At 41.3% G+C, this 27,837-nt stretch overlaps 1 protein-coding gene across 7 annotated transcripts; it reads right to left on the bottom strand.

Moving 5' to 3' along the window:
• ZNF131 (zinc finger protein 131) lies at positions 1-27,287 on the bottom strand. Of its 7 annotated transcripts, none has more exons than XM_040262435.1 (8): positions 27,055-27,287; positions 26,008-26,146; positions 24,937-25,038; positions 18,133-18,277; positions 7,305-7,665; positions 6,980-7,202; positions 2,445-2,575; positions 1-1,789 (listed from the first exon to the last, which is right to left on the bottom strand). In XM_040262435.1, the coding sequence occupies exons 2-8, from the start codon at positions 26,129-26,131 to the stop codon at positions 1,103-1,105; spliced, it is 1,773 nt and encodes a 590-aa protein (XP_040118369.1). In that variant the 5' UTR covers positions 26,132-26,146; positions 27,055-27,287; the 3' UTR covers positions 1-1,102. The 7 variants fall into 7 exon arrangements, with proteins under 7 accessions (XP_040118369.1, XP_040118370.1, XP_040118372.1 ...); XM_040262436.1 differs by lacking the exon at positions 27,055-27,287 and adding an exon at positions 26,628-26,847; XM_040262438.1 differs by lacking the exon at positions 27,055-27,287 and adding an exon at positions 26,368-26,581.
• Positions 27,288-27,837: the final 550 nt, after the last annotated feature.

Genomic DNA, 27,837 nt, shown 5'->3' with positions numbered 1-27,837 from the left:
TTGGTTTATTTTCTGTTGTTGTTATATTTTATTTACCAAGTAATACTGATTAAAAATATTTACACACCTACTTTAAAGTCCACAGTTTAGCACTCTTATTTGTATGGCTTTAAAAGTTATAGCACAAGATCTTTACATTAAGGATTGGGGGAAAAGATTCATTCAAAACAAAGCCTGATATATTATATACATGTTTTTCTCTGTACTTTATTTTAAATACATTAATTTTTAAATGATGCTCATCTTGTTTTCATCTGGTGGTAAAATATTAGTGCAACTTTTCATCAAAATAAAGTTTACCACAGATATAAATGAATTTTCCCAATTGAAAATGGCCCTTCAGCTGCCATTAAATGAAATTTCTCAACCTAAGTGAAAAAGAATTGGTAGCTCTCATTATAAGAAAAAATATATAAAGTACTACAGCATCACCTACACTGCTTACAACACAAATTTTAAAAGAACTAGAGATGCTTTATAGAAGTTTAGTTGGTTTTGAAAAGGCACATGGGTGTATGTGTGTGTGTTTTTTAAACATTCTAGCAATTTGCCACCACCATTTGCAGAGATGACGTCTATGACCATCAATCAGGGCAGACAAGAATGTTGTTCAAACTAAAGGAAGCCAGAAGCCAAAATTTAACTGCACAGTAACAATGCACTTTTCTTCATGCAGTCTTGTTTCCTATATATTCAAATTTTCTAACATGCATCAGAATACATCAACTTGTATTCTAATGATTTTACGTTTGATTTTACAACATCGGGGGGCGGGGAACTTGAGGAAGGACATGACCAGGGAAAGAGAGTAAGAACTCTTACCACAATGAAAATATACATTCGTACCCAACTATATAATAAGAATATAATCCATTTAAGTTTTCCAGAAATATACTTCTCAAAGCTTCCCATTCACTTATGGGAAAGATCCCTCCTCTGTGGCAAGTGGGGGGAAATCAGTCTGTTTCCATAGAAACAGTTCAGCACAACAGGAAAGAGTTTAACTTTGGTCCACATGTCTGTTAGCATAAGGACAGTCACACTGCCCATCATCAGTTCAAAAACCCAACACATAAATTTAAAAATATATGCATTTGTTATTTCATTCTAAAACTGGCATAGGTGTTCTGTTCTCATTTCCTGCCTTTTCAGCTTGGGAATCCACTGTTGATTTGGTCTCTAAATCCTCAGCATCTTCGTGTTCTTCTATAGCAGCCTCGGCAGCATCTGCGTGGGTAGGCTCTCTCTCCTCCTGGTTCATGATTTCAGGGGTCACTTGATCCAAGTCTGCTTCTAGAAGCTCAGTTTGTACTTCCACTGGCATCTGATTTACCCGTTCAACATGCAGCTCCTCTACATGGACTTCAGTACCTTCTTCAGTCTGAATTCGCCCCACTTCTAGGTAACTTACCTGGACCTGCTCTGGAAGCTCACTCATGTGTGGCTCGTGCCCTTGGCTGTCTTGGAGCAGATCTGGATGGACCTGTTCCACAGTCACTTGTGCTGAATCCACCTGAACCTGGAGCAGTGGTAACACATGCACCTTCCCAACTTGTTCTATAATAGTCATTGACGTCACAGGTTCAGTTTGCACACGTGTTTCTACTGAAAGAACTTCTTCAGTTACCAGGCGCTCTGAAATATTATGAGTATCACTGAGATGCCTCCTTAATTCATTTCCTTGCATAAACCACAAGTCACACAGAGTACAATGGTTGGGTTTATCTCCAGTGTGTATCACCAGATGATCTTTGAACTGGTCCCAGCTGTTAAACACACTATTACAGACCTGAAACAACCAAATAGTTAAGTGTTAACACTTATATTCAAACTGAAGGAAATATGGGATGCATTTAATCTGTGTAAGGAAAAAGTTGCAGATTTTTCTGAATATGTTATAAATATAACATCTGTAATATAGTCTAAGGGATTTCATAAATCTTTTGTTTATTTGACCTTTTAGCTGTTGTAGTTAACAACTTAAATCCTTTTGGGGAAACATGTTAATATTTCCTTCATTGTTTAAATGTCATAAATTCTAGGAATATAAAAGTAACACTATTATACTTTCTTATATAATATCAACATTAAGAATAATCTCACCATTTGGAATAAAAACACTAACCAAGGAGGAAGAGTCTATTACAGCTGGTCTGCCTCTTTCACCCCACTCCAGAATTCCAATGACAGCTCTATGGTTAAGAATAACCATAGTTTCATACTACTTGTTACTTAGGACATAATGTTAATAACATTGGTATCATCTAGGATTGGGTAAAAACAACAGTTTCCCTTATAAAAGCAAGACAGTTATGTTCTTTACTCTTATCTCTTTCTGAACTGTCAGCGCCATACTTTTGGTCTAGCCTTGTTACTTGTCACTTCTAACAATTTCCTACACAGACTTCTTTGCTCAGGACAGAGTACACCACATCCACACATACCTGACATTCATAAAGCTTCTTTCTCCCCTTTTTCGCTCCCACTCCAGTCTGGCATGCAGTCAAGTGACATTTGAGGGTACTATTTCTAGCAAATCGTTCATGACAATTTGGACATTCAAAAGGTTTTTCACCTGTTAGAATACAAAAAAATATTGACAAATCAAGAAAAACAGAAAATGCAAACCATCTTTTTCTTTTTAGGTAATTCTGATAGGACTGTCTTGAATGGAGGAGCAGAATTTATAACTTGGATGTTTCCACCACATCTAAAAGACTATTCTAAGAGGTGGAAATACAAGTTTTTAATGATTCTTATAACTGTGCTCTGGCAAAGAAATAAAAATTTGGATCTGAATGTTGTTCCATGCCTTTGCATTTCTTAAAAAACTGTGTATTTTCCCTTAGATAAAAATCAAAGTCAAATTCCTTTTTGGGGACATGCAGCCCTCTCCATTCCACAGCAATTTTTGAGCACTTACTGTATTGCCAAGCCATGTGCTAGGTAATGAAGATAAATTGTCTTTATTTTTAAAAGTTTCCTATCATAGGCCAGGGTATTTCAGGAAGGTGAAATACATGGACATAAACAAATGAAATATACCATAGAAAGCCTGTTACAGAGAAGAGGGCAATGAGAAATGGGCTGTAGTAGCACAGAGGAGTGATGAATTCTGCCTAAAATGGACTAAGAGAAGTTCAGCAAAGAAAGTTTATTCCAGGAGGAGGCAAAGAGGTGTAAAACAGTATGGCAGGTGAGGAGGAAGACAGGAGGTATCATACTGACTCCCAGATCGCTGGTTTAGAACACCAACCAGAATAAACAGAGATGTTTAAGGAGATGTGGAGTAGGGTATGCTGGGGAAGATTATAAATTCAGTTTTGAGTCTGGTGAGTTTGAAGTACTCAGAGCAAAGTGGCAAAATCTGGTAGACAGAAGAACACTAAGGAAAATTAAGGAAGAAGTTTCAGGAAGATGAGGTAGTAAACCGTGCTGAACCAGACAGAAACAACAGGTAGGGTAACAACAGGAGTTTGGGGTACGCTAGCAAGAACACTGAGTGGTATGGGGCAATTAGGAGCCACGCTACAGTGGGGGTAAGGGAGAGTGAGTGAGGCAAGTCAATTAAAACAGTCAGTACAGAAATTCTTTCAAGAAGGCTTGGAAGTAAAGAGAAGTGGCTCAATGGGGACAGGTCAATAAGAGGTTCCTTCAGCCAGAAAAGAATCATTACTTATTTGCTAAGGGAGAAAGAACCAGTGGAGAAGGAGAGAGCAGTAGGAATGACAGGTGAAACATGGTTTTGGAGGAGACATTGAGATGTGGGATTCAGGACTGGCCTTGATAAACAGGAAAATATCTTTCTCTGTAATAAGAGAAGGAGACAATGAAGGAACCACACAGGTTTCTCCACAGCTAAGCTGGGGTGTGGACAGGGGCTCAAGCACTGCACTGAAGGTCTAGAATGGCAATTAGGAAAGGAAAGCTATAAACCAGAAACCAAAAGGCCTAACTTACTGATAAGAATTTTTGCCACAAGTGCTCAGCAGGGAGCAGAAGTAAATGACTACAATAATTCCAGGATGTAGGATTCAAAAGCCAAGGAAATGTGCTTAGAGTACAAGAAAAAGTGACTCAGGAAGTACACGAGGAGGATAAGATGAAGTCAGAAACAGGGCAACAAATGAGGTTTAAAGGATACAGAAGGACAAGAAGGCTAAATGAGGTTAAATGAGGTAGAATTCCACAGCCAAAGGAAGGAAAGCAGAAGTCAAGAGAAAGGATGATGCCTGGAGCAAACAGGACTAAGATTTCAGAGGTGGAGCCTCAGTGATGATCAGGTCCCAGACGTGACCCTCATACTCACGTGGACCCGACACAGTCAAGGAATAACTCTGAGCTGTGTTTTTTCCCTGAAAAAACAACTATAGCTTATTTTTTATATAATTTTCATAAGATGAAAAAATTAATGAGAGAAAAGACCTAATCACCTAGAATTACTGTTGGTATAGAAACCCTTTTGCAACTCCACAAATGGTGGAATATTGCTAACTAGAACGGTTTTAATAGTGTATAATTTTTCACTATAAAATGAAGCCTATAAAAATTGTTAACTTCTTTAAAGGGCAATTTGATAATATTTGCCAAGATTTAAAATGCACATATCCTTTGACTTGGCAACTCTTGTCAAAAATTAAGTTACTTAAACATGTACACAAAAATTATGTACAGGTATGTTTACTGCTGCACAGTTTGTAATGAATGGCAAAAGACTAGCAACAACCTACAATTGTATCATCATGAGTGATGAAGTAAATTAGGGCATGCCTGTAACTGAAATCCCATGCAGTCACAGTGGGGGAAAAAAAAAAAAGTACATTCATGAATGTTTCACATATTAAAAAAATTTCAAAATACTGTAACACTGTACTGTATGCTCTTTCTTAGTCTAGAAACAGTAACAGATTAATTATACTTTAGATGTATAAAAAGTACAATCTTCAAAGTGCTTTTATCAATTTCTCTTAGTTGTCACAACCCTGTAAAGTAGGTGTCATTATTCTTATTTACACAGATAAGGAGAGAGATCCAAGGATAAAGAGACCAGTCAAGTTCATCAGGCTGACAAATGTCAGAAATGGAGCCTGGGAATTCCCTGGCAGTCCAGTGCTTAGGACTCCAGGCTTTCACTGTGGGACCCGAGATTCAATCCCTGATAGGGAACTAAGATCCCACAAGCTGCACAGTCAGGCCAAAACAAACAAACAAAAAAACCTGGAGCCTGAATCTAACTCTGGTTTCCAAACCCACATTTTTTCCTACAATTCCATATTACCTCCTTGGAAAACTAAGCAACAATCATTTGAAAACATGGTTACAGGTCATCTAGGTTTTCTTTCACACTGGGTGTCCCACAGGTACAGCTGTCAGTATATCTGCTCTCTCCCCTCATCCCCAAATTTTACCCTTCTCTATTTTTCTAACTTAATAAACTTTTGATCACTAAGCCACCCAAATCAGAAAGCTGGGAGTCACCTCTTTTACCCCTTACTTGCTCAATCATGTCCAACTCTTTGTGATCCCATGAACTGCAGCCCACCAGGTTCCTCTGTCCAAGGGATTCTCCAGGCAAGAATACTGGAGCAGATTGCCATTCCCTTCTCCAGGGGATCTTCCCGACCCAGGGATTGAACCCAGTCTCCTGCATTGGCAGGCAGATTCTTTACTGTCTGAGCCACCAAGGAAGCCCCTCTTTTACCTCCACATCTCACCAATCACCAAACCCTGTTGACTCTGCCTACTTCATGTTACGCCTTCAAGCCTTTACCATATTAGTGCCTTTATTCAACTCCTCACCCTTGTTTAGATTACTCAAACAACTTCCTAACTAGACTCAGTAGGCTTCACCCACTCCAATCCTGCCAGTTCTCTGTCTCTAAAGCATAAATTTAATCAGAAATCTCCCTGGGTTAAATTTCTTAAAAGTTTCTTAAAAGTGACCCAGTCTTCCAAGATAAAATCTAACTTATTTAGAGCATTTATCTAAGATAACTATATGATCTTAGCCTCATCTCCCATCACTTTCTCTCTCCTGTCCTTGAACCACTGGCAGATGATCCATGATGCCAAAGTGCATATCATAGTCAGCCCCAAAACTCTTCAGCTGCATCTCCTGGCGTTCATCTAATTGGACCCAATTCTCCAGCCATAATAACCTGCTAACAACTACTCCATATGAGTGACTTTTCTCTCCTCATGTCTGTACACTTAGCTTCTTTTGCCTGGAGGGCTTGTCTCCTGGCTAACTCCTTTTCCTTTGAGAATCATCACAGGATAAACCCTCTAGGAAGCAATCCTTGTCTTCCACCATAAACAGCATAAGCAGGCATTCCCATAAGACTCTGCGCTTACCTCTATCAGCACTTAGCTGACTGTGCCTGCTTGTCTCTTTTCACAAAACTTTCAACTCCTTGAAGGTAGGTATGCTAAATCTCCATGACCTAAAGTACAGAAACCTTACCCTTTTCATCTCTCTGGCTGTCCACCAGTCCTGACATGTTTGCCTTGGAGAGATGAGGGAGATGGGCAAATACTGCCTACCTATCAACCAGGTCAAAACAGATAAGCAAATGTTCGCAAAGGTATAAACATGTTTGGGATTGTTTGTAAATGTATTCATCTATGTAATGTGTTAACATAAGGCAGATAAAGTAAAAACAGTTAACAGTGAAGTTTCATATAATTAAAATTTCATAATTAATAATCTTTAATAATAATTACAAACAGTGTTTATGTATATCTTTTAAAAATACAAAAATCGGCAAGGTGTAAGAATGACAATTAACTTCAAAGTTAATACTGATTTTGCTTTGATAGCATCAATATCAACAAACTATTACTGTAAAAACACTGTGCTCAGCCTACACATTAGGAAACACACGAAATGGTTTCTATATGCTGAAAAAGAATTTAGACACTCAGCTTGAAATGAGTGTGGAAAAAAATAAACTTCTAATATAAAATATTTGTTCCTTACCTGTATGTTTTCGAAGATGCTCTTTAAAATGTCCAAAGTGGTCAAACTGCTTCTCACAGTACTGACATATGTGTATTTTTTTCCCAGTTCTCTGCTTCTTACTGACTCCACCTTCTTCAAGGTGGTAACAACTGAGGTGCTGTTTCCATGCGCTCTCCCGAAGATACCTTTTATTGCATATTTCACACTTGAAACTCTCAGTGGAGTGTGATTTCATGTGTTCCTTAAAATGGTAAAACAATTTAAATGAACGGTTACATTTCTCACAATGGAATAAGTCCTTCACATGTGACAGCTGAAGTTCCACAATTTCAATACCTTCTACCTGTTTGCTTGTGGGGTCAGAGGCACAGCCGTCTTCATCTTTAATCTGTCCCTTTCTATCGCCTTGGCGGTACTTGCTGGTAATATCTGCCAACAATGCCAGAGCGGAATCATCAGAGGAACCTGTGCTCTGAATGTACTTTATGGACTGCTTGGCAGAAGCCACTTCCTCCAACGTTTCGATGCCTTCATCTTCCACTTCGATGGTGCCTTCGGCGATCTCCACCTCAATTTCAACAGGTTCAGATTCTGCAGATGGCAACGACTCAGTGATAACATTTGAAGTTTCTGCAATCTTTCTTTTTTTTGCTTCACTTTTCCCTGTGGTATTTTCCTCTAGTGGAGCTGAGTTTTCTTTGTTTCTGAAATACATAACACAGGGGTTTAAAAATTCTCTAAGACCAATCAATCCAATTAGGCTTTTTGGAAGAAATTGATAAGCTGATAATAAAACTTGTATGGAAAGGCAGAAAACAAGATTGCAAGACTTATACTAGCTGATATCAAGACTTATTATAAAGCTACAAAATTTAGACAATCTGACTTGCAAAAGGATAGACACAGAGATTAACGAAGCAAAATAAAGTTCAGAAATAGACTACACGTGTATAGTCTATTGATTTTTGAAAAAAGGTTCCAAGATAATTTAATGGCGAAAACATGACAGTAGTGTTGGAACAATTGCTATCTATATAGGAAAAATAAACATTGTCCCTTACTCACTTAACATACACAAAAAAATTAAAAATGGATCATAGACTTAAATGTAAGAACTATACATTTCTGGAAGAAAATTGGATAAAAATCTTTGCAACATTGAAAGATTTCTTAAGTAACACGCAGAAAGCAAAAACTCTGAGTAAAAATTGGTAAGATGGTTTTCATCAAAATTAAAAACTTGTCCTTTGAAATACATAGTTAACAGGAAGGTAAGCCACAACCAGAAGAAAAATATTTGCAAACATATTTGTCAAAGGTTTTATATAGAGACTATAAAAAGAATTCTTACAATTCAATAAACTCAATCTCTTCAGACAACTGTTGGGAGATAATTCCCCATGAGTCCCTCGTGTTTCTGCATATCTTGTGAAGACAGCTTTGGTTCTGGACTATTTTTCAAAGGTGTTTGCAGAAAGGCCAACAGCCTGGGAATACAGAGTGGCTCCTCTGGAGAAGACAGCTTTACTTACTGTCCATATATAATAATGTCCCTGCTCTGGGACAAAGGTCAGACAGGTTTGTCTGCAGCCCATTCTAAAAGACTTTGGTTTCCCAAGCTGGGGCTTCTTCATCTGTGTGAAAACCAACCACATGCAGGCCACTTTATGTCACCTCTGGGACTTGAGGAAGGGAAAAGTGGCACAAATAGAGTAATAAAGTCCTTTTTTCTGACCTACAAATCCTGTTATCTTCTATCAGCATCCGTGAAATCGTGGCAGGATAATTTGCTGGCTTGCAAGTAGGGTAACATCTCTGATCCCTCACAGATCTTGCCAGATATTGGCAACCAAGAACAGGATGCTGAAAAAGACAAGACTTTCTGGAACAGGAAGGATGAGACCTCACAGAGCAAATGGAATTTGAGGAAGTCTACTGGAGCTGGCATCAAACACGTTTACCAAATTGTATGGTCAACTGGGCAATAAATGGTTCTCTACTTATTTGCCTACTGCTCTGAGTTGAACTGTGCACCCTCAAAAGATATGATGAAGTCCTGACCCAATAACTATGAACGTGACCTTATTTAGAATGTCTTTGCAGATGTAATCAAGTTGAGGTCATCAGAGCAGACCCTACACTATGTCCTCCTAGGAAGGACATTGGACCCAAAGAAGAGAAGGCCATATGAAAACACTGAGGGAAGATGGCAATGTGAAGATGGAGGAAGAAACTGGAGTTATGCTGTCACAAACCAAGGAACACCTGGGGCTACCAGCCTACGAGAAAGGAGAAAGTCAAGTCACGGCAGGAAGGATTCTCTAGAGGCTTCCGAGGGACTGTGGCCCTACCAACAGCTTCGTTTAGGACTTCTAGCCTCCAGAACTGTGTAAAGACACGCAGTGTGGGGTACTCTGTTATGGCAGCCCAGGAAACGAAAACAGGTACCTATGAATAAGGAAAGGTATACTCTTTTGAAAAAGCAATCACTGCAGAAGTCAAGTCTCAGTCAGTTCAGAGGCATAAACCACGTGGCCCCAAGTGGAAAGCAATGTGGAGGGGGCTGTTGAATCAAGAGAACTCCCAGACAGACACTGATAGGGTCTGCAATGACCTTTCTGCCTGACACAGGGCTTTGAGGGGGATGAAAACACTGGAGGTTTGTCTGGCTGAGCCACTCGCAGCTCAGGTGCTGCTGGAAACCAAAATGTATCTTGCTCACTGGCACAGTCACTTTCTCTCTCCACAGCACTTCCCCTTCTACCTTTTCCCTTTGCCCCTAACTTGACTTAACCTGCTTGGAGGAGAATTATGGTTGAAGCCAAAGTTTCCCTGCTCTCAAAGGCAAATAGTGAAGACACTATACACATCCAAGCATGCTGAGGAAAACTCAAGGATGGTAAAGACACAAATTGCCACAGCTCTGTTATCGTCCACAGATGTCCAACTCACCATCCCATCTCTCATCCTCAGAGATAAGTGCTTGCATTCAAATGTTGGGGTTTGGGCAAGGTCACAGAAGGAAAGGGAGGCTGTCCTTTGGGTGGGACTGATGTTACAGAAAAACTCGAATAAACATTGTGGCCAACACAATATATACTGCCATTGTTTTGACATCTGAATGCACAGCAGGATTGGTATGACATGGGCATTTACTACTTTCCCGTAAGTACCAGTGATGGACCATCTCAATCGAGAAAAGCCACATGTAGAGAAAACATAATGGAAGAAACTCCCCTAACATTAGCCACCAGTAGCTGCGTCAGGATTTAGCACGAGTGTTTCTATCTCTTGATGTATATATTGCTGATATCCTATTGACTGGCAAGCCCGAAGTCTCCGTCTGAAAAGCCCTGACTATAGTGTCACAACACTTCTACCAGCAGAGACTGGTGATAAGTGATTAAGTGAAACTCGCTCAGTTGTGTCCAACTCTTTGTGATCCCAAGGACTGCAGACCACCGGGCTCCTCTGTCCATAGGATTCTCCATTCAAGAATACTGGGGTGGGTTGCCACTTCCTTCTCCAGGGGAACCTCCCGACCCAGGGGATTGAACCTGGGTCTCCTGCATTGCAGGCAGACTCTTTACCATCTGAGCCACCAGGGAAGTCCAGAGACTGCTGATAAATCCCAACAAAATTCAGAGGACTGCTCACCAAGTAAAATTTCTTGGGACTAGATAGGCAGATTCACAACATTCAATTCCCTCCAGCAGTTAAAAAAAAAACAACAACAAAAAACAGCTTCTCCACCTTCTCCCTCTTCCTCCCCAAACATGAGGCCCAGTATCTCCCTGGATTTTTAGGTACTAAGGAAAGCATGTGCCTCACCTGGGCACTCTATCAGTACTTTTTTCTGTACATCAGTCAATCTGCAAAGCAGCACCTTTTAAGTGGGCCTCCAACCAAGAGGCTGCACTGGAAGTTTCCATCTAACTGTGGCACATTCCCTACCTTCAGGGACCCCCTAGTCTAATGACCTCTCTGAGCTCTAAGTCTCTGAGACTGACACTTTTTGCAGATTACAGCTTCTGCTAATGGCAGGCTGTCTCCCCAGAGTCAGTCCTTGGATTTTGGACTTGCCAATTCCTTGACATGGCTATGAGGTGCACTCACTTTGACAAGAAAGGGTTAGGTGCTATTTGATTCTTGTTAAAAGTGATGCCTGATCCATGGAAGCTTTGAGGCTCTCCAGCCTGATATTGCCATTTGGGAGTGTTAACTAAAACTTAATGACTATCAAGGTAAAAGGTGCCTAACAAGTCTCACTGGTCACAAAGAAATAGTTACATTCAAGAAAGCAGTTGAACTCTTGGCTTTACATGAAAAAGTGGTAGCATCCCTGCTGCCCAAAGAAAGCCACTAGATCAATGGGGTTTTTCATTCACTGGTGGCCTAGCTAAGCTGAAGGCTGATGGTATTCACTGGGTTGCCAGATGCTCAGTTTCAGTACCAACTCTGCAAAACCAAAAGTGGTTGCTCTGCTCAGAAGGCAGAACTCAAGGCTGTATTCGTCACTCTGGACGAAACTCTCCACAATGAACCTTGAGATATTTTTACTGACTCCTGGACTACTGCAAATGGCCAAGCTGTCTGGGAGACCTGGAAATCTTGGCAGATTAAAGACAACCACATTGAGGGTCAAAACTATGGAGACAAAGAGCTGTTGATCCAACCATCTGAGTAAGTAGTTTAGATACTCATGGTAAAGGCCTGTTCTCTAATGATGCCAACTGGAATCAAGTTGCTTATCAACCTATACTGCCCAGACTTCCATCCCCATCGCCTAGGTCCCACGTTATTCTGAACATGGGGACACACCCACCATCAGAGACTGAGCAGAAAGTCAAGGGCCCTATGCTTCTGAGGGAGACGTTACTCCAGACTTGTGACACTGGCCAGAAGTTGGCCTGTCTTATGGTGAATGAGGCCAAATCATACAGGCCATTGTCTCCAGCTGTTCCTGGCAGACTGACTACACTAAACCTTTTGACCCATCTCAAGGCTATATGCCTCTCAACTACTAACACTTTTTCAGGGTATGCTGTTGCTGTTCAGGTCTGAGCAGCTGGTTCTGGCCACACCATAGGGCTCCTGAAACTAAGCTGTGTCGTATGTTTAGCTTTCTGGACCACGTGCAGTCTGATACTGACGCACCAGATGCTACTCAATTGGCTGTTAGTCAAGGTACTGTTGAACCTTTCAAGTTTTCTACCATCCAGATACAGGTGTTGCAGAGAACCGCAGCAACTTTCTCAAACATTGACTCAAGAGACTTTCTGACTCCACTTCCCTCACTTCTGCCTTGTCCAAAAATGCAGTAAGGCAGTTTAGTCATCAAATCCCACTATCCCCAGAACCATCTGTTTTTGGCTGCCTCCTGGGTAAACGATCAAGGCAAATGGAGTGGGAAGTTATATAAATCTCAGTGGAAATGCAGGGTCTGCTGCATTCTTAGACACGATCTTCTTCCTTCTGCCTAATGGCAACCTGGGGTCAGCCTGGTCAAAAGTGGGCCTAGCAGATTTAAACTTAGTTCCAGTTCAGCTATCTGGATTCTCTTATGGAATGGACGTCATCTTGGATCCTAAACATAATGACTACTTGGTTGAATATACTGCTTGCCAAGTGTTCTTAGATTGGTCCTCATGACCCAAGGTGGAAGACATAATAGCTATCTTAAGTTTTATAAAATGTCCTTGTCCCTGACCATTCCAGATGAAAAGTCTGGGTAAGAGAAGGAGAGAACTGGAAATGGGGTTAAGTTACAGCTACTAGAATGGCACACACTGGTTTTGTGGGAGTAGAGGGAGAACCACCACCCTGGAACCTGGAGAGAAAATCTCGTAGACTCCAGGAGGTACAGGGGAGGAAGGGACATTCGAGATCTCTGTCCTTCAGGACAGCTCTGAGTCTTCCTCAGGTAGGAAAAGGCTCTCGTTCAGGTTTCCTCAAGTGCTGCAACTTGCAACTCCTCAATCTGTCGTCTCACACCAAGGACTCTGACAACTCAATCACCGCCTCAACTTTACCAGGAAGGATTTTGCAAAGAGCAGGGGATGGCCAAGACTTACATGTCCCATGCAAAAACACCAGATGTTTGTCCATTACCATTACCAAAGCTGAGGCTCAGTTCATGAGGCACCTGACTGCCACTCAGCTGGCATCCAGGTGCTCGTGATAAACAGAACGGATTAAACTGGCTGCCCTTAGACATTCTCTCTAAAAACAAAGCCTAGACACAATCATTGAAGCTGAGCTGGGAAAAGGAGAGGCCATGCTGGTGACATCAACCTGTGAGCAAACTGAAGAAGGTCATCCCACTTTCAGGGCACAAACAAATTGTAAACAACACTTTATTCCAAAAGCACCTATGTGTTCCAAGGACTGTACTTCTTGTATGAAGTCAGGTACTAACCTCCTTTCTTCCCTATAAATGCCTTGCAACTCTCAGTGGGAAGAAAACACCATTCAATGTTTAGGGAAACACCACTGGCATTTCAATTTAGTTCTCAGATGACCATATATCTCTCCAAAATGAGGAGGCTACTCAAATAAAAAGGTGGTACAAAATCTGTGCCTGACTCAACACAATGTGATCAATGATACCACTTGGGCTCTGGAAGGTATTCATTTTGGCCTCAAATCACCAGCTAAGGTTCTACGGAGGCTACACTTGCCCTAGATGTCCTCCCTGTGGACCAATAATGAGACTATGCAATTGCTAAAACATCTTGCTATACTCAGATTAATGCTTACAGCTAAGTGGGAAAGCCAACACAGAAACTAAAGGAGAAAGCCACCTGGCTTTCTAGGGATTTACTCAGCTGGCTTAGTGCAGGACCTCAGAGGAGTGGGTGCACAGGTAAGCTCAGCACAGCAGGGTGGCCATATCCTGCTGCTTGGTGTTCTGCTGAAACAGCTGTCTTAATTAAATCCAGTGTGAGAAAAACTGAATGGATTTGGTCCAAGTCCCCTATTGGTCAGATTAATCCAAGTGGTTATGGAGCAGCGTACTCATGAGAAAATTCACAGAAGCGGAGTGCGGAAAAACCAAATTGTGGAAGAAAATTCTCCATGGATCCCTCAGATTTCTGCATATCTTATACACAAACATAAGGCCAGTCTTGTTCTGTCTTCCAAGTTGTCTATATAGCAAATTACCTCACAAAATAGAACTTTTCTACCTCCAGAATGGAGGACAATTATTTATTGTCCAGAATAATAAAGATAATGGCCCCTCTGGGGAAAAACCTGGGCAGGTTTGCTTGCAACTCGTTACAAAAGATCTGGGTTTCCTAAAGCCCAGAGTTTCTCAACTGTGATGTAAACCACTGAGAGCACAGTACACACCAAGGTGACTGCATTATTCCACAAGGGACTCGGGGTATGGAGGCAAGAAAAATTGATATGAACATGAACTTCAGGCTGTTCTGTATGCTGTAAGAAATAAAGTCCTTTCTGACTCATGAGTTTCATGTCTGCCAACATCCATAAATCTGTGGCATGCCAACTTATTAGCTTGCAAATAGGATAAAATCTCACACCTGTCACAGTTCTTGACAATATCCCAACTTTAAAAATGGGCAAAAGATATCCCAAAGAAGATAAACAGATGGCAAAAGAGCACATGAAAAAAGGCTCAACATCATTAGTCATTAGGGAAATGCGAATTAAAACCACTATATACTTACCAACTTGGTTAAAATAAAAGTCTGATCATATCAAGTATTAGGAAGGCTGTGGAGCAGTTGGAACTCTTATACACTACAAGCTGGAATGTAAAATGGCTCATCACTTTGGAAAACAGTTTGGCAGTTTCTTAAAAAAAACTAAACACATCCACCATACAACCCAGCTATTCCACTTCTAGGTATTTACTGAGAGAAATGAAACTATATATACAAAGACATACAAATATTCATAGCCATTTCATTTGTAACAGCCAAAAAATGAAAATAAAATCTAAATGTCTATCAACAGATCGTGTATGTCAGTCGCTTAGTCATGGCTGACTCTTTGCAACCCCATGGACTGTAGCTGGCCAGGCTCCTATGTCTATGGAATTCTCCAGGCAAAAATACTGGTTGGAGGTTACCATTCCCTTCTCCAGGGGATCTTCCCAACCCAGGGATCAAACCCAGGTCTCCTGTACTGCAGGAAGATTCTTTACCATGTGAGCTACCAGGAAAACCCAGATGGTATATTCATACAATGGAGTAACAGTCAGCAATAAAAAGGAACCCACAACAACATGGACAAACCTCTAAAGCATGAGGCCAAGTGAAAAAAGTCAAGCATGAAAGACTACACAATAGAGGAAGCCATTTCTATGACATTCTAAATAAGATAAAGCCACAGTGATAAAAATCAAGATCATTGGTTGCCTGGGGCTGGGGATCAGGGCTGATTGCAAAGTCATAAGAAAACATAGGGAGATGGGAATGTTTGTGGTGGTGTACAATTAACAAACTTCAAACATTAAAATGACTGAACCATATTATGTCAATTATATTTCAAACAGCTGAGAAAGAAAACATCTATAAGGCAACTGCTGTTTCCTAACAAGTAACAGGAACCTTCTCATACAGTTTTAAATAAAAACAATGATGCAATTTCAGCAAAATAAGGTCTGAGAATCTTTTCCAGTGCCATTCAAAAAGTTTACCACTGTATTTCAAAAATACATGCATACTACAAATGCTAGAAGAGCATTTATTCACCTTTCTCTATCTGCAATAAGATATACAATAAGCAAAAGATATACGATAAGCAATAGTTATACAATAGGCTTCTCAACATAGAGTTGCCTTCACCGGTTGACTTAAACACAACTAAATTATGCAATTTTATTCCTAAATTGTATAATATTGACATACACATAACCTATTAAAAACAGCCAATATGTAATACTGCTATCTTCCTGAAGAACTCTTCAGGCTATACTGCATGTGTAACTGGTTCATCAACAATTCAACATGCCAACATATTTATCTTGGCAAGCGCTGATGGCTGTACTTACTGTAAGGACCTCAGTCTTATTGGCTGTACCCAGCTGCTCTTACCCTTTGACTAGACACATAAACTCAGTTAAATGCCTCCCAAATCCAACCTTGTCCATTGTCAGAGAATATGTTCTGATGTTCTGCTACTCAGGGCTTTCCCTATAGTGAGATGCTACTCACTACCCCAAGCAGCAAAGGGACCACACAGAACTTGTTTTCAGAGAGTTCTCAAACAGGATTTAACCAGAAATCTGATGCTGCCAAATCTACCTCCACTTTAACACAGTATGATCTAATCAGGTACATATCCACAACACACCTTTATTTTTGCCATCCAGATCTCAGCTCTCTCTGCAGAAGAATGCCGGCCTGGTTTTAATCATTCATAAATGTTTACTGCACACAAACCATGTGCTGGATGCTAGTCACCAGAGAATATATACACACCAAGCTCCTATCAGAAAAGTCTAATCTTGAACTCTGTCAGCAAACTAATTAAAAGCTTATTAGGAAAAAGAGTATTTTTGGATAACTACAGTTCCATTATTTCTAAATTATTCTAAATTACATCTAACTGAACCACATCAGGGAGTCAGACTAAATCATTTTGTCCTATGTGAAACGATTTTTACCAAACTTCACCTTCATGTTTTACCAATGACCTATATTGAGGGTCCTAGGAAACAGAGCCAGGAGCTACCACCAATACTACATGCCAGACTCCAGGCTAAGCACTTTACATTCATTCATTCAACCCTCACAAATAATCCTATGTAGAAAGGTCCTTTATTATCCCCATCTGACAGATAAGGAAACTGCGCAGCTGACAGGAAGTGGAGTAATTTCATTAAGGCCACATAGTGGCAGAGCTGACATATTTTCGAGGCAGCCTGTCTCCAGAGCTCTTGTTCTTACTCACTCATTACAGTGCCACTATTCATTATGTAAGATGTTGAAATATTTATTCATGATACCACTTAATGTCTTCCTAATAAATTCCTACGAGAAATTGTGTGTTTTAATACCAAGAATGGCTCCTAAGCAATTGATTTGTTCTCATCCTATAACCATAAATAATGTAACTGAGATTCAGTCATGTCTAACTCTTTGAGACCCCATGGACTATCAAGTCCATGGAATTCTTCAGGCCAGAATACTGGAAGTGAGTAGCCAATCCCTTCTCCAGGGGAATCTTCCCAACTCAGGGATTGAACCCAGGTCTCCCACATTGCAGGCAGATTCTTTACCAGCTGAGCCACCAGGGAAGCCCTCTTTTATACTAGATGCTTCAGAACTCAGAGCTACATTTAGCCTATCTGGCAAGTACAGACTCAAATGGCATATATTTTTGCCACCGTATTTCTAACGTCACTGATTATCACCTCACCTGGCCTATTTCTTATATCTTCACCAACTTTCTCACTTATTTTTAAACAATACCATGTCAATCTTTGTAAGCCAAGCATTTTTTAGACTAAGTCTTGGTACAAATAATTAACAACTTGACTCCACAGAACAGTGTATAGGAACCCAGAGAACTCCTTAAAAATTGCTTAGCCCTCCTTTATTTTATTGGGCTTCCCAGGTGGTGCAGTGGTAAAGGATCTGCCTGCCAATGCAGGAGATGCAAGAGACATGGGTTCAATTCCTGGGTCAGGAAGGTCCCTAGGTGGAGGAAACGGCAACCCACTCCATATTCCTGCCTGAAAAATTCCATGGACAAAGAAGTCTGGTGAACTAAGGTCCATGGGGTCACAACGAGTTGAACACGACTGAGCATGAGCATGCCTTACTTAATTAGAAATAAAAAATGCTGCCTTTGTTAATATTAGGACAGTTTTTACTGTAAGGACAAGAAATCAACTGTGAGGGAAAGAACAACCAGTAACCAGTAAAACTAAGTGTGCTAAATCGCTTTAGCCATATAAGACTCTTTGCAACCCTATGGACTGTAGCCTGCCAGGCTTCTCTGTTCACAGTATTCCTCAGGCAAGAATACTGGAGTGGGTTGCATTTCCTTTTCCAAGAACTTTACAGATCCTTAAATATATTCCTGACTTCAAACTATCAGTTCTTTATGACATGACACATATGATAAATTCTTGACTAAGTCAGGGTGAACATGACTGAAAGTAACTATCTGCGCCTCATTCAGGAGATAATTACCTGACTTCAAGGGCTTTGATAGCTTCTAGCATCTGTAGAAATTCTGCTGCTTTCCATACATCATTGGCTTCTTCTTCTCCTTGTATCATTAACTTTGCTGTATATGTGAACTCAATCAAATGACGAAAGGCCATTTTACTAACACCTGTAAAAAGGATGTGCATTAACATGTATTCACATTGATTCAAATCTTATAGCATTTAGTAATGGGAATAAAAAGAAGCCCAGTGTTTGAAAACTGATTAGCATTTGTCATTTTAGAAGACAACTTCTGGGTAGAATTCTTATTTACAGCACAATATTGTAGCCAAATTCAACACTAACTAGCAAACTACTTTAAGATCTTTCCCAAAGATTTCCTAAGGCTCTTACAGAACAGTAAATCTAACACTCAAATACACAAATGGGCTAACTATTACATCAGAAGTTCCCCTCTTGCCAGGGAGCTCTGTGTCAACTCAGTTCCAAAATCATCAATAGCTTTCCACAGCTTAGCAAATAAAGTTCAGTACCGTTCTGCCTTTATTTCAAGGTCCTTTACGTTATTTTTCTACTTACCACTACTTTTCCCTTCCAAATTTTAAAATGTATCAAACCGACATTATATATTGATTCTCAAACCCTTCACTTTCTAAGCACTTCCTTGCCTTTAACACCCTCCTTTCCTGAATGCTTAATCACTTTATTTCTGGACAAATTCTATGACCCTTGAGGGCCCAATTTTAATTCCACGTCTTTAATGAACCTTCTTTAATACTTCCCTCAGGCTGAACTCTGAACCTAGTCTGATAGTTAAAATTCATAGACAACTGTTGACTGCAAGTTACTTGAAGAAAATTTCTGTCTAAACTCACCCCACAGTATCTAACACAAAGCTTCCTAAAATGAAAGCACACAAATTTGGTATAAATAAAGGCTAAAGTCATTTTCAGAATTAAGCTTCCATAATTCCAAGCTTTCTTTACAAGTTCTGTGTTTAGATTTTGGCCCCAAATGATACTGTACTCCCCTAACTCTTCAATGCTACGCAATATTGTTTCAGTCTGCTACTGCGAGGTATGAAAAGCTACTGACAGGAACAAAGAGAAACCTCTTTACAGGCTTTTTTATGCTAAGAAATGCCTTAAGACCAAACTGCACACAATATGCACAATTACAAAACAAGAATGTCCTCTAGCAGTCCAATGGTTAAGACTCCCAAGATTTCACTGCCAAGGGCATGTGTTGTTAGATCCCTGGTCTAGGAACTACGATCCCAAAAGCCACTTGGCACAGCCAAAAAAATATAAATATATTTTTATGTCCTTTCAATGCAATTTATACACCTGAATGTAGCCTTCCAGACAACAGTAAGAAAGCTGGTGGAATATCCACCATCCTCTATCTGTGTAAGGAAAAATATCACTCAGGAAGTCAGAACTTTCAAGTTTTAGTCTAGGCACTCCATGACTTGTGCAATGTGGGACAAGTTAGAACTTCTGAGTCTCAGAAAACTCATCTTCAAATTGCCTGACAATATGAATACTGAAAAGCACTATAGAATACAATGTAACTTCACCAAGTTACATGATACCAAATAAGCAACTAAAAATAACTGGATTCACTGAAGGTTAATTTTATTTGGGTCTCCTAGTCTTTTTTGTCTTTTTAAAAAATATTTAATTGTGGCACACAAGATCTTCAATCTTCATTATGAACGCAAGCTCTTAATTGCAGTATGTGGGATCTAGTTCCCGAACCAGAGGTTGAACCTGGGCTCCCTGCATTGGGAGCACAGAATGTTAGGGACTAGACCACCCAGGAAGTCCCTCTCCTGGTTGTCTTTTGACCATGTTATTCAAGAGTAGCCTGAGGAACAGACAACTAGATTTTGCTTCCTTTTTTTTAAGATGTTTTGACCAAATATTTAAAAGTGAATCAAAAATTTTTCCTATAAATGTGTATATTTTTCCTGAAGTAGAATGAAAGTTTGGTTTTTAGTTAAATACACACACTATATACATATATATACTATGCCTCTAAATACAAATTATCAACTGACTTAATCTTTATAACAACCCTATGAAGTACTATTATAATCCCCATTTTAAAGAAATTGAGGCACAGAAAAGCTAAGTAACTTGCCAAAGTCACATAGCTATTAAGTGATAAAACTAGAATCAAATCTAGATGGTCTGGCTTCGAAGTCCACGAGAAAGATTATTGAACAGGATGATGCTAAGGAATATTCCTGCTTGGAAGAATCTGAATATCCATGGTCTCACTCACTAGGGGACTGCAATCTCTTACTCATACTTACAAAGTCCCCCACATCTCTTAAAACCAAGTTTCCAATAAATGTGGCAGCAAAATTTGATCTGAACTAACATGAGGCTATTTATAATCTTTATCCAACTTACAATAAATTTTAATAAGCTATGTTGCTTATTAATAATACATTGGATTATTATTATTTGGTTATAGGATATTGCCCCAGGCCCCACTGGGAGTATTGCGGCATACACATAGTGGATTACCTTAGGAAATTCTAAAAGTTAGTAATTTCAAGAAACATTTGACCTTCAAGGATTTGTGGATTTAGCTCCCAATCTTGGTTAATCAGAGTCACCTGTGACTTAAGCATGGGTTCCTCATCTCCAGAATCACAACTGGGGTAGTGAACTGTTTTTTATAAGCACCAAGTTGCTTCTTACGTGGCCAGTTCAACACTGGTCCTAGGAATAAACCACGGACCTGACTAATTAGTTAACGGAGCCAAACTTACAACACCTAACACCTGCCCAGGGTTGGTAGGTAATGCACAGCCCTGCAAAAATATTTTATACTCTATCAGGACTAGTAGGCTAACTTTCAAATTTCAGCCCATTTTTTCAATTCCTTACTCCTTTCATAATAAAAGTGTGCAAGAGAAGACAATTTTTTAAACAAGGTATCTCAGAAAAATGTTAATACAAACACCTTAAACTGGGTCATTTTTCCAAGGGGTGGAGGGCATTCTGGAATTTCTTTAGTCTTATAGAATTCCCCAACTAGTGGAAAACTCCTACTCAAATAGGATGAATGAACATGTCCTTGAGTGTTTCACTGTTGATATTAGGAGCTAAAATTTTGGGCAGAGTTGCTGTTTGAGAGAAACTAGGTGCTTACGGATCTGTGGTTTCAGGGGAAGTAAAGAATGGATTTGGAAAACTGGAAGCTCGGTTTAGGAGAAGGAGGTTGTGTTCCAAACAAGGAAATGACTGTCTGTTGAAGATGTAATATGGTGTGAATCTAAGTCACAAAGCTTAGCTGGGATGCTTCTCAGTTGAAAACACAATTTTAAGTCAAAGGTGAACCTGTAGTCCTCATCAAAGATAACACACTTCACCAAAGACAGAAAAAGCAGAGAGCTGGCTCAGCTTGCATCTACGACAGTTCATACTCTTAAGAACATAGTACAATTTAAATTCCCTTTATATAGGCTTGCTTTTACAAAACCCTAAGGCAGTGGTTCTCGACACTGGCTGCATACTGGACTTATCCTAGGGCAGTGCTGTCCTAACTCTGCTGTTCAAAGGAGTCATCTGAGGATTCTGTTCTGATTCAGTAGAACTAGGGTAGAGCCTAAGAGTTTACAGCTCTCACACGATGCCATGTATCCTCAGACCACACCCTGAATGACAAGGACCTAGAGAACTTTGAAAGACAGATGCTTGGACTTCAGCCCTCAAAGAGTGAACTGATCTGGGGAAAAACCCTGGCTATTAGTACTTGCAAAAGCTCCTCTGGTGCTTCTCATGTGCTGCTAAATATAAGAACTATCACTATTTTACAGATAGGAGTTCCAGTTTTAGCTACGATGAAGAAAGCATGCTCCATCCTACCCTCTCCATTGATACAACTAAAGACCCCGGACAGAACATCTAACACAAATATAAAAGGACTTTGAAGAAAAAATAGCAGCAAAGAGCCTGGGGAGAGAAAAAGAACTCAAAGAGCAGTGAGTTTCCTGTTTTATATTTTTCCTCCTCCATAGCACAGCCTGAGGACAGTAAAACTCCCATAACTGGGTAGTAGGTGCTGACAGAAAAAGTTCCAAGAGAACTAGAGAACCAGGAAAGGAGATGGAGCATGTGTGACGGTGGGGAGAATAACTGGTTTTTATTCCTCTCTCAGCTATTCCCCAGTTAGAATGCTGCATAACTGTGGCTAGCTGCCACCAAGCAGGCACCTAAACTCTATGACAAAGTTCCTCTGGCTGAGAACTAGGAAAGAGACAATCATCTGAAGAGATGGAGAATTCTTGTTATTTTCCTCTCTCACCATTTTACCCAGGATATGGATTCTATCACAGAAAATGTAGGAGACCACAGAGAGGCTAAATTCCCAGTTTTCCAGCCAGAGGACCAGGAAAGGGAGCTCTGGGGAGATAAAGTATAGAGAAAATCAGGAGGGGGAGCGTGAAAAGTCCTTTAAGCCTGTGTATGTAGTCTGGGAGGTAGCACAGCAAAGGCTCTGAGAATTAGACTGTGTGTGGACTACCACCCAGGTGGGCACACCTGGGGCCTAAACAGAACAAAGGTGTTAAGAACTAAATTGGAATTGGATCCACAGCCCACACAGGCAGTTTGAACCTAATCAGGTTGACTGCCAAAACAAAATAAACCACAATCAAATCAGTAACAGTAACAAAACCCAAAGCATTTTCCTGAGATTCTAACAGATCGCAGAGTGTTAAAACATAATATTCAAAATGCTCATGACATCATCCAAATTTACTTGACATATTTGCAAATTAAAAGAGAAAAAAAGGAAGATGTTCAGTGTTACACAACTAACAAACAGTAAAACTAAGACTACAACCCAGGTTTTCTAAGTGCATGCCCAGGGCTTTCTCTACAGCCAGGTGACCTAGCCAGATAGTAGTAAAGCAATTTCAAAGTTAAAGGCTTAAGAAGACACTGAGCCAAATTGATTCTTTAAACCTGGATCTGACAAATAAAAACAAAGAATGTTTTTACATGTCTGCTTCTTACTTTCTACAGTTTAAATACTGAAGATTGTGTGTCCTATACTATAATGGATCCTGACCCAAAGATCAAACCCAGGTCTCCAGCATTGCAGGCAGACTCTTTACCATCTGAACTATCAGAGAAGTACCTATAATGGACATAGCACATCAGAAATATAAAAAATAATTCCAAAGTGATTACTCTTGAGAAGAAAAGACCCTACTTCTTCAGGTAGGTCAGTATTCCACGCTCCACCAGCAATACATATTTTAGCCCTGGCCACTTACTTTTTGACTTAGGATTCTGCCCAGAAGTTACCTCCTCTGTGAAATTCTTCCTCTCTCTAAGCTACTAAACCACTCATCCTTCTTCCCTTCTTACACCATTCTGCAATAAAATTCCCTGCAATATATTTTTTTTTGCACTCTTCTACCTGTTGCCTACCCATGATTAAATTTGGAAACTCTCTTAAGGGTTGTCTTTCTAATCAATTTCTCATTTCCTGGATCTGGCATGCTATTAACAGGTATTAAATTTGATAAATAGCCCCAATTTAGTCAACTTTGGCAATGCACCAAACACTACACCAGGCACTCTGCACATGTTAATTCAATTAATCATTAGTACAAGCTTACTAACAATCACACTTCTCAGATGAAGCAGCAAATATGCAACTGAGGTAAAGTAACCTTTCTTGGGTCTCGTACCTCAGGTGAATACCTGGATGCAACTTTGCCTTGTAATAGAAATACCATATAGGATCCTGGAGTCTCACTTTAGTATTTTTGAGGATTTCTGTTATGCCTGTGCTCTCTCCATCACAGATATCAAAAGATAATCTATCTATGGATACCAGTTAGAACTCTAAATAAGCTGGCATTATCAAAGTAAGAGGATCTTTTAACTCTCAGTCTTTACTCCCCTAAGCACCAAATTTTTCCAAGGGAATACTGTTTATAGGCAACCCGTTCATAACAGAGAATATATACATAGTGAAAGTGATACAAAACCAAAATTCAAGAACCCCGTATTTATGTAAGAAAGCTGATTTATTTCCTACAATTTTGGATTGGGGGTAGAGAGCTAAGTATTATAGTAGCAGAAAACAAAAGCATGGGAACAGCATAAACTGAATCCCTTGCTAGGTAGGCAACCTTAGGTAAGTAACCTTTTAGAGCCTGTTCCCTGATATGTAAATTGGAAATAAAACAACTTACTTCAGGGACAGCTGTGAAACTCAGAAAATGCATACAAACAACACAGCATAATACCTAGCATTTGGTGGACTATTAATACAAAAAAAAAAAACAAGAATAACAATTTCTATTTTAGGACATTGTGGATGACCCCTTCCATTCTAGACCTTCTACAACCACTTGAACTTCCTTTAAATGTCACTTTAGTTCATCTTTCCTAGCCTTTCCCATATTATAGCAGCCCATTTCACACTGTGCATGTCATGCTAATACAGAGACCTGCAGCATCTTGATCAGTCTAAAACATAACGCCACTAAATAAGATGGAAATTCACTTTTAATACATTTTCAGAAGACAGTGACCACTGGTTTTAGCTATGAAAAAGACTCGTTTGAGAGACCAACAAATACCATTAACCTAAGTTTATCCTGGAAGATCATTTTACCAAGCACGTTACTAAAAGTAAGAATTCTCAGGTGTCAAAAGAACAATTTATCCAGTCACCTAACAGGAACCATTCGTACCTATTTCTCATGGTATTTTACTAAATTACTGTCTAAAAAACTTCATCAAATTATAATGTTTGCTAAATAATGTATTTAAAACAAGCATTTACCTTCTATCTCCACCAAAGGTTCCTGAGTAAATTCCTGAAAGAATTTATAGAAGAACTTGCTGCAGGCAGCCAGAACAGCCTTGTGGGCCTTAAAATGGTGTCCTAGAGAAAAAAAACGAAATCATCATGTTCACAAAAAGTATAATAAAACAAGTTAAAAAATTAAATTAAAATATTTCTCAATATAATTTTAAAAACTATATTCTGGGCAGCTATCTTGACAAATTTGAATCTCGATTAGACATGAAGCCAGATCTTTACTTCAGAGGCCCTACTTATTAAGTCAATTTTATAAAGGACATCTTACAACATTTCAGGAGGTACCACTTTAAGTCAAAAGCATATCCTATTCAGTTGAAACTGCTAAATAGAAACTTAACTCAAAAGGTTATATATCATCGGAAAAGAGAAAAAAAGCCACAGAATAAGCACCAAGCTGGGTGTGTTTGCTATGAAAACCGCTTTAGGATGCCTATTAGGAAACTCAACTTACAGCAGACCTATAACAAAGATTAGCTTGCCTTAAGAAGTCAGTTTTCACTAACTAAATAGAAAAGACACCTAAGCTGTGTTTGTCTCCACTGTAATGACAACTCTCAAGACTGGTAAATACCCCATTCTATTTTGGGGGTTATAAAAGCGGGTACCAGTGCTGCAAAGGAGTCTCTCACATTCTACCTCCAAGACCATTTGGGAAACTAGAAAGAATCGACACTTCGCAAATGACTCCCGTGAGTGACTGCTCAAAGCAGCTTAGCAGCAGAAATCTACTAACCAAACATTCAGAGACATCCTCCCTAACCCACACCCTCATCCTGCACTGAAGTGTGCAATGAGAACACTTGAAAAGGCTGCAAGAAGTTAAAATGCCATGATTACGTGGAAAGCGTGACCAGCCTTCTGCAGCATGGTCTCGGTTAAGAGATACTGATAAGTGTCCTCGGGTCCGAGAGCACACCCTCCACAGACTTTCGATAGGTAGTCTGCAGAAGGTGGGTAAAAAAGGCAGGTGGGGGAAGGGAAGAGATCTGAAGGCACAAACTAAGCTCCTCAGCCGACCACCCTGCTCACCATCGACAATCAGGGTGATGTCAGTAAACCGGTCCTGCTCTCGCTGTTCATTCAATCGGTCCAGGATCATTTTATGATGTTCAGGGAACTCCTGAAGGCATTCCATCGTCTCTTCGGCCTCCATGGCCGTCCGGTTGCTCTACAAAAGAGGAGCATGATAATGTACACCCATGAGCTCGGGCTGAGGAACAAAACCCCTAAAGCATAAAATAACAACAAAAAAAACAAAACCCCAGCAACGTGAAAGAAGGGGGGAGGGTGAGGCAAGAGCAGAGGAAGGCGAGGGAAGAAAGAAAGGCGAGCCGGGCGGCCGCCGCGCGTTGGGGGCCGGAGCCGCGGCCGCGGGACTCCGAGCCTGACCTAATTGGAGTCGGGAGACGCGAGCTGGAGCGGGGTGGGCACAGCGCCGGAGGCTCCGAGCGCCGGGGCGCGCAAGTCCGGCAGGGGAGGAGACCCTACAGCCGCCGCGGCCCGCTAACGGCCCGCCAAGCCCCTCGGCCCGTCCCTGGCTCCCGCCTTCCCGGGACCCGGTCCGGCCCGCGGCCCACAACGACTCCCGGGTCGCCTCTCCCTCCCCCTCCCTCCCCCTTCTCCCCCTCCCCGACCGGGCCGGCACTCACTCAGGGAAGGAGGAGCGGCCCGGGCCTGCGCGTCACTTACGTCGACGTGCTGCGTCACGGCGTCGGACTCCGGCTGACGCGGACGCCTAAACGCAGACTAGAGAGCGGGAGGGCCACGCCCCCGCCCACCCTCCTCTAATGGCAGGGCGGAGCTAACCGAGAGGATTTGGCGCTCGCGAAGCCTAGGCCGCTGGCGAAAGGAGGAGGGAGTGCAGCTGAGGCGGGGTTAAGACCGGTTTACAGCTCGGCTTTGTCGGGGGTGGGGCTCCACCTTCTACCCACCCGCGCCACACTCCAGGTGTGAACACTTCCGAGCCGGACCTCAGAATAAACTCGCAACCGGTTCCGGGTGTGTTTTATACCGCTGCCCCCCCTCACGCCCCGCCCCGTCCCCTTTCCTCCCGAGGCCTAAGTCTGGCCGCCTTACCTAGCTCACGATCCTCCCTCTCTCCTCTCGGTCCTGAAAGCCTTTCCTTCTCTGCTCTCCCCTCTCGGGGCGAAACTCGCCCCGCACTTTTCCCTACCCCTGAACAGCGCCTCTCCAGCCATTTCCTCGCCAGTGTCCAGGCGCTCCCTCTGCTTGGGTCCGGCCGGCGCACGTGCGCTCGCTCCGACACCCGGCCGGCCGCGGCGCGGGCAGCGGCGGCCACGGGCGCGAGCACGTTCCGGCCGCCTAGGATCTTCCTCCCGGGTGCCCGCCCTCTCTGTGTTCGGCGGGCAGCGCATGTTTGGTAGAATTAGGTCCTGTGGCTGCTCGGGTTATTACACGTGGTGCTGTTAACTGCAGCTCACCATTCCCCAGGTCCCGCGCTTAAAGAGGCCAGTGACCCATTGTCAGCCCCACGTGACTGGATCATTCATTCGTTCCTTGTGGGGTGGGGGGTGGGCGGGGAAAGACTTTTTTGAGAATGAGACAGTCAAAATTTATTCATTCTTTTCTCTCAAAAGAGAGGTTAGGATTAAGGATTAGGGAAGGGTTTAAATAGCGCTCTGCAGGGGTAAATGTCGCTCAGTCGTTTCCCACTCTATGGAACCCCATGGACTGTAGTCCATGGAATTCTCCAGGCCAGAAGACTGGGTAGCCGTTCCCTTCTCCAGAGGATCTTCCTGATCCAGGATTCGAACCGGGGTCTGCTATACTGCAGAGGGATTCTTTACCAGCTGACTTACCAGGGATCTGGGCTTCCCTGATGGCTCAGAAGGTAAAGGA

Source organism: Oryx dammah, unplaced genomic scaffold, assembly GCF_014754425.2.
Source record: "Oryx dammah isolate SB20612 unplaced genomic scaffold, SCBI_Odam_1.1 HiC_scaffold_20, whole genome shotgun sequence".
NCBI classification, from domain to species: Eukaryota; Metazoa; Chordata; class Mammalia; order Artiodactyla; family Bovidae; genus Oryx; species Oryx dammah.
Note: the sequence above shows the minus strand (reverse complement) of the source record. Positions and strands in the feature narration are given on the sequence as shown.